At 43.4% G+C, this 8,157-nt stretch overlaps 1 protein-coding gene across 1 annotated transcript; it reads right to left on the bottom strand.

The window, feature by feature from the left end:
* Positions 1 to 361: 361 nt before the first annotated feature.
* LOC147318569 (uncharacterized) lies at positions 362 to 7,059 on the bottom strand. The gene has a single exon (XM_086310585.1). It carries the CDS (start codon positions 5,831 to 5,833, stop codon positions 1,199 to 1,201), a length of 4,635 nt encoding a protein of 1,544 aa, XP_086166711.1. The 5' UTR covers positions 5,834 to 7,059; the 3' UTR covers positions 362 to 1,198.
* Positions 7,060 to 8,157: the final 1,098 nt, after the last annotated feature.

Raw genomic sequence — 8,157 nt, forward strand, 5'->3', positions numbered from 1 at the left:
CTGATAGCATGTCTATTTGTTTTCAACTGAAGGACAATTTCAAGACTGGCACTAACAATGTGTTAGATGCCTTGTTATTTTATGCATATTAAAAAAAAAAGAAAGTGAATTGACTGAAAACAGTGATGCAATATGGGAGAGTATAAAGGTAATTGAGAGTTTAGAGTTCTGACTGACAAAAGCACAAACTGTTTTCATGAGTTGTCAGAGAAGGATGAGAAATGCACCAACACAATGATGAAAAAATCTTTAGTAGTGCTGTGTAGAAACAATAGCAGTGTAGCATTCCAGCCGGACTTTATTCAGACGATGCACTCAATGATCATTACGGATGGACCATGGTGGGGTATTCCAACCCATTTATTCACAAATTGCCATAGACACATCGTAAAAGCTGTAATCATAACATAAAACAAATAAACATTCACTTGATATAACCACGTTTCTGTTATGCTAATCAATTCACAGAAAAGGCACAGGAGGTGCTAGCATCAGCCTGCTAGATCGCTCATAAACTTATTAACAATCAAGTAATACATTTACAAATTGTCCGAAATGTAAACAACAAGTACAACACACAAACATACCTGTTCGCCTTCCAGCTAGATGCTAATTTTAAGATGGATGGAAAATGATAACCTTCTCATTAATCCTTTCTACGGCAAGCAGTTGCGGTACGATCTTCCTTCCCGGAAGTTGCCCGTTCCGAATTTCAAAATAAGAGTCTAATCTATATTATAAGGTATAATTCGTTCAGGGATTTAACTGTTTGAAAAATATCAAATAAACAAATAATCTGGGTCATTTACACTCCCACCAAATCATTAGTGTTCAAAAACATAACTCCATAAACATAGGAAGAAAGAACACAATGATTTCATAATACAAATAATGACCAAACAACAGAAGCATAGTATGCAAGGAATGGACTAGTCACCTTCCAACAATAAGACTAGTTTTTGAACTGGCCGTTCGAGCACTGACCGCTTAGTAAGACGTTCACCATTTTTGCCAAGTTTCCTGTCACCTAGACAGAGCTTCACTCTCCTAACCAGTCCATCTCTGTCCATTGTAGTCTCTACGACTCTTCCCAACCTCCATTCATTTCTGGGCAAGTCTTCATCCTTCATTATGACTATATCCCCGATCTGCAGGTTTCTCTTTGGGGTGTGCCAGCGTTGTCTAAAGGCAATGTTGGCTAAGTACTCTTTCTGCCAACGGCTCCAGAACTGCTCGGCCAAATATTGTACGTGGCGCCATCTCTTTCCTGCACTGTAGAGAGGCCGATTGACTTATCCTTGTTGATCCTTCGAAGAATGCGAGCCACTGCACAGATGGCGCGAGTCCAGGATGAGAACTTTGCCAGCCGATAAGTAAGAGAATCTTGTTCTACAGTTTCCGTGTTTAGAGTCCGTGTTTCCTTAACTTCTGGATCTCCGACTGACAGTTCCGGAGCCACCTCTTCTGAGAGGTCAACTCCCTTTTCCCATAGAAATGCAGGGCCGGTAAACCAGTCCGATGATATTAGCTCATGGACAAAACAACCTCTAGAAGCACGATCCGCAGGATTCTGGTCAGTAGGGACGTATCTCCATTGCCTTTGATTCGTGTAGAGATGTATCTTCTGGATACGGTTGGCTACGAATGTATGAAAACGTCGAGCCTCATTATTGATGTACCCTAGTACAACCTTGGAATCGGTCCAAAAATGCTCTTCAATGTCCGCATATCCAAGTTCTTCCTTCAAAACATTGCTGGTTTTCACAGAGATGACTGCAGCCGTCAACTCTAATCTTGGGATCGTGGTGACCTTTGTTGGGGCGACGCGAGATTTGGCCATGACTAAAGCACAGTGGATGTCTCCTTCTTCATTGCTAAGCCTTAGATATGAACACTGTCCATAGCCAGTAGTGCTTGCATCGGAGAAGTGATGTAACTCACGTTTAATAACCCTTCCGAAATCTGCCGGGGCATAACTTCGGGGTATATTTATCCTCTCCAAGTTGTTGAGGTCGTTTTTCCATTTCTCCCACCGTGGACGAAGTTCGTTGGTTAGAGGGTCGTCCCAACCTGTTCCATAGCAGCACATCTGCTGCAGCACTTCCTTTCCAATGAGCAAAAAGGGGGCTATGAGACCCAAGGGATCGTACAGGGATGCAACAATGGACAATATGCCTCGACGTGTTGCAGGCTGTTCCTTAAGGTTGGTGCTGATCTTCAGGCAGTCTGATTCGACGTGCCATTGGATACCCAACGCTCTCTCTGAAGGTAAGTTATCAAAGGCAAGGTTGAGGTCTTTAATGTCTGATGCACGTTCAGTTGCTGGTATGCTTACCAGGACAGCTTTGTCATTGGACACAAACTTGTGGAGCCTAAGACCACCCAGGGCACAAAGTTTTCTGGCTTCTTCTGCTAACTTGATAGCCTTCTCTGAGCTGTCTGTACTTGTGACTCCATCGTCGACATAGAAATTTCTCAGAATGAACTGAGAGCCTAATGGGTATCGGTCCTTATTTTCTGTAGCCAAATGCTTCAATCCGTAGTTCGCACAGCCAGGCGATGAGGCTGCGCCAAAGATATGCACCCTCATACGGTATTCTTGGGGCTGTGCACCGAGATCTCCTTTCTTCCACCAAAGGAAGCGCAGGTAATCCTGGTCTGACTTCTTCACATGAAATTGGTGAAACATTTTCTCTATGTCGCACATCAATGCAGTAGAGTGCAACCGGAAGCGAAGAAGTACACCGTTGAGATTGTTCATCAGGTCAGGTCCAGTGAGCAGATGATCATTCAAACTGGTTCCCTGGTACTTGGCAGAGCAGTCGAACACCACGCGCAGTTTGCCTGGCTTCTTGTCGTGGAATACACCGTGATGAGGTATGTACCATTTTTCGCCCTCTTTCCCATCATCGTGGACTTCCTCTGCATCACCCCTTTCTATGACCTCCTCCATGAACTTGATATACTGTTCTTTGTACCCTTCATCCTTTAACAGCTTCCTCTTTAGATGGCTCAGACGTATGACTGCAAGCTGTTTGTTGTCAGGTAAGGTAGGTCTCTCCTTAAAGGGCAACGGCATCTCGTAGTGACCTAGACTGTTCTTTTCGATGTGGTTCTTGAGTTTGTCCAGGAACAGGATGTCCTCCTGAGACACTGGCTTGCCGTCTTCCTTAGCATCCTTAAAGTCAGACTCTAGAATGCGAATGGCATCTGCCGGAGTGACTGGTGGGAGCTCCCTGACTGCAACTCGGAAGCACTGTCCCGCCGTACTTGAGGTGTCGGGGCATGTCGACGTACCACCAACTATGCTCCATCCTAAGTCGGTACGAATTGCATAAGGCTCATCGTCTCCTCCTGATATGACGTCTCTTGGTGCCATTGCTCGTGCGCAGTTATAGCCTATCAATAAACCAACCTCACAGTCCTGTAGAGGTGGAATCTCTTCTATGACCTTGGAGAGATGATTCCACCTTTTAGCTGTCTCGCATGTTGGGATATGGGCTCTGTTTACTGGTATGCAATCCTTGGTATAAGCAGGAGGAAGGTCGATGAGGAGGGAAGAGCGATAACCCCGAACACAAAGCCCTGAGACTCTTTGGCTCTTTACGATCACGCCGCGTCCAATCATAGTAGTTAACTTCAGCTTAACTGGACAGGAATCTGCCTTTAATACATCACTCAGTTCCTGGTCAACAAACGTCGTGTCGCTTTGCGTGTCCAGCAAGGCGTAAACCAGTTTCTCAGTTCCTGTATCCTTTTTTGACACCCACACAGGCACAATCATTGATGTGTTAGTTGGCTGTCCGGTAATCACTGACATTGAAGTTGCAGCAGCCTCCGTTTGGCCGGCATTGCTCAGGATAGTGGTTTCCTGTGGCAGAACTCTTTCCTTCTTTAAATAGTTGTCATCGTGTAAACAAGTGGGATGTTTACCCTTGCACGTGTTGCATGAGTGTCGATGTCGACAGTCTTTTGCACTATGTCCAGGTTTGGTGCAGCCATAGCAGAGCTTATGTTCTCTGACAAAATCTCGACGCTCCTCCAGAGTTTTAGCAATAAACTTGGGACATCCATGTAGTCTGTGTTGATTATTTTGACAGAAGGCACAAGGAGACCTTTCCTTTCCTTTAACTGGCTTGAGCCTCTCGGTGTCAGCCTCAGTCTGTGTGTTTAGAACGCTTGCCTTGTTCCTCTTAGGGTCTCTGCTGCCTTGTTTTGCAGTGCTCGACTCAGAGCTGCGGAGGGCATAAGCTGAGGTGATTGGATTGCAAGCAATCTCTGCCTCTGTCGCCATAAATGCGGCGAAGTCCTTAAAACTGGGGAATTCCTTATTGCCCTTTAAGGCTTCAGTAACCTTCCTGTTCCAGTGAGATGCTATCCACTCTGGTAGTTTAAGGATTAGCTTCTTATTCTCTTCACAGTCGTTCAGTATTTCGAGGCTCTTCACATGTGTCATTGCATCTTGGCAAGCGTTTAAGAAATCTGAGAAGTCTCTTAATCCTTCTGCATCTCTTGGTTGGATCTTTGGCCAATCTGTGAGCTTATCTCTGAAGGCTTTCTGTATAATAAAGGTTTGGCCATATCTGTTATCCAGTTTGTTCCACGCATCCTTATAAGCGTCGCTGTCATTCCTATAGAAAGTTCCTTCTAATGTTTTACGAGCTGGGCCGCCTACATACTTCCTCAAGTAATAAAGTTTGTCTGCTGGGGAGATGGCCTTTTTGTCAATAAGTGACATGAATGAAGTTTTCCACTCAATGAACTGAATGGGGTCCCCACTAAATACAGACGGCTCTGGAACTGGAAGTCTATTTAGAGCCATACTGTCTTGTAGGGCTTGGGCAAGGGATGACACGTTTAGGTCGGGTGGCGATGCTGTGACGGTGGGAGTTGGAGGGTTGATAGCAGGGGGAACATGATGATTTCCCACTGAACTATTAGAGGAATGGGGACTGCCTTCCTGCGAGGCTACCTGGCTGTAGACTTGCAGTTTGGCCCGAGCAGCCCTCAGATTCCTTTCTGCTTGAAGGCGTTCAAGTCTGCGCTTTTCTACTTCCATTTTTCTGTGCTGTTCCTCTATCTTCTCCATTTGTCTCTCTTCTTCCAGCAACCCTTCAAATTCGACTTCCTTAGCAGCTAGCTCTGCTGCTGCATCCGCCTGTTTGAGTGTTAGAGTAGTGCCTTTGTGACTACGGATTGACTTTGTCACTCTAGATGCAGTGGATCCATAGATGGAGCGTGCGTAGCTGTTCTTAAGCAGCTCCCTGAGACGGCAATGTACTTGTTCTGCATCATAATCACCATCGAGATCTGACATTCTCTCGTAGGTAACTTTCATAATTTCGGCTGTAACTGCCTCACAACTGTCAACGTGACGTCTTAATTCTGGAGAAGGTGTAATGTGACTTCGTATTTCAAGGTAAGTGTTTAACACAGTTTCTTTCTCTTTCTCCAAAGAATCCATCAAAGATGCCAGCTCGCCTTTACTAATGTCTGACTTGAGCTGCTCTCTTGACTCTCGGGCTCGAATCTTCCATCTTTCGTACGTTGAGATGAACTTTCTTTCCCTTTTTCTTGCTTCCTCCTGCTGCATTTCGAGCGCCTTTGGAGTTGGGATTTTTGTTCGAGTGGAACGTCGGAGGCCTTCCTTAAGCTCACCTTGTAAGTTGTTCAACGTTTCTTCTCTGCGTTGAATTTCCTTCTCCAAAAGTTCTATTTCCGTAGTTTCTGATGTGTCTTCAAGAGACGCCTTAAGCCCTTTGATTTTATTCTGCAGGTCGACTATCTGATGCTCTAGTTCTGTTTGTGAGGAGGGAGTCTCCATTTCCTTCATGTTTATGTTATTTACTTATCTAATTTGCAGGCTTTAGTTAATGAGCTGCTTGTGGTTACTATAACTTACAGGCTGCATTAACAGAAGGGAGGAGAATCTTTGCACTTTAAACCAAGTTGAAATAGAAGCGGATAACCAACACAACATTGAGAAGAAATGTATAAAATAATAAATGCAACCTGCTAGCTGTTGCAAACTGATGTGGTAAAGTAAACCTCTTATGCTAAACACAGATCAATACACCATTACTATTGTACAGTTACAAATTGAACTAAATGCCCCTCTTTCACCCCCTTTTTGGTCAGTAGAAAGAATGATAAATATACAGTAGTGGTGGTAAATACCAATAAACAAAATTACTTCACTTGTTATTACTTCATGTCCGTTGTGTCTTAATGCAGCAGATGTCCACAGTAGTTGACGACCTTCTCTCTCCCTTTAACCACCACTGATGAGAATGAATGTCCTTTCCTTGTCGATTAGAATGAAATGTTCCATACCTTTTCTGACCGTCACATCAAACCATTAAGCCAGCTGCATGATGATTATAAAGTCTCTGTCTAGAAGACCCATAGAATGGCACTGAGTTGCTCCATGAAATGTCTTGTCAATCCCAGACGAATAGCAACACAGCTCCGTGACTCGTCCTCGTGGTTCCGTGGTGCAGGATGGCAGCAGGATGATGCGGGGTATCAGCTCTTACTGTAGCATTCCAGCCGGACTTTATTCAGACGATGCACTCAATGATCATTACGGATGGACCATGGTGGGGTATTCCAACCCATTTATTCACAAATTGCCATAGACACATCGTAAGAGCTGTAATCATAACATAAAACAAATAAACATTCACTTGATATAACCACGTTTCTGTTATGCTAATCAATTCACAGAAAAGGCACAGGAGGTGCTAGCATCAGCCTGCTAGATCGCTCATAAACTTATTAACAATCAAGTAATACATTTACAAATTGTCCGAAATGTAAACAACAAGTACAACACACAAACATACCTGTTCGCCTTCCAGCTAGATGCTAATTTTAAGATGGATGGAAAATGATAACCTTCTCATTAATCCTTTCTACGGCAAGCAGTTGCGGTACGATCTTCCTTCCCGGAAGTTGCCCGTTCCGAATTTCAAAATAAGAGTCTAATCTATATTATAAGGTATAATTCGTTCAGGGATTTAACTGTTTGAAAAATATCAAATAAACAAATAATCTGGGTCATTTACAAGCAGTGTGTACAAACATAATGAGAAATCTTAATGTGGGAGAGGAAATGCGTTACTGATTTGAGAACTGCATTAAGAGTTTTGAGAATGACGTTTCTCATGTCAGACCAGCATCACAGTCATCAAAGAAACCTGTAAACAAGAATTAAGTAAACGTTATGTATGCTGTTTAGAGAGTAAGTGCAAATTAGGCAAATGATCTTTTCCATATATTTTCCATATAGTAGTTGTACTTTTTGATTAAATATTTAAATGATGTTTTTACATACAGCTATCACCATGGTAACGCACTTTACAATGTTTTAACCACCCCTATTCATTCATACACTCGTGGCAGCAGAGGTGTCAGGGAGTGACTAACCCTGCAATTAGTGGACAAGCTGCCCTCCCTCTTAAATTACAGCTGACCTGACTACAATACATAAAAATGTCTGCTTATAACTCATAACTAAAGACCATTTTTCAGTAAAAATATCTGCCATTACATTTTTATGTTAAGTGTGTCTAATTTGAATTGATTTTTTCTACATTTTAATGCTAAAGTTTCAATTTTTTGGTCAAATGTATACAATTTAATATGAAATTTCTATAGTCAAAAATATACAACCCACCTAATAAAAGAGTATGATTAGCTTTCTCACTTTCCCTTTCCCTCACCCTGATGAGAAATGGGCTACTGGAACAAGAAGGCATCGTTGGGCAAGAGACAAAAATAGGGCGTTGTTTGAATGCTACTACGCAAGTAACCCTGGTGGAAGGAGTTCCAGTGTAAGATACACCAGAGAGATCGAAGGCAGTAGAATAAGACAGTGGTTCTCCCCGGAACCAGCCAAGGTGTACTGTCAGTGGCAGGGGAACAATATGAGAAGGGCAACACCAAGGCTGGAGACGGAGCAATACTGGAAGGGCATATGGGTGAACGACGCAACCCATAAAAGCAATGCTCAGTGGCTAGTGGATCTGAGGGCAGACCGCAGTAACCTCCCTGAACAGGGTCCAGTAACCATCACAGTATAGAGTTGGTCTCCAGTATGAAGACTTGGACAGCACCAGTCCCCAACATAATTCATGCCTACTGGCTGAAGAAGCT

Source organism: Aulonocara sp. 'chitande type north' Nkhata Bay, linkage group LG11, assembly GCF_057382095.1.
Source record: "Aulonocara sp. 'chitande type north' Nkhata Bay isolate Kocher_YH1m ecotype deep benthic linkage group LG11, A_spYH_male_GT1.1, whole genome shotgun sequence".
Lineage (NCBI taxonomy): Eukaryota > Metazoa > Chordata > Actinopteri > Cichliformes > Cichlidae > Aulonocara > Aulonocara sp. 'chitande type north' Nkhata Bay.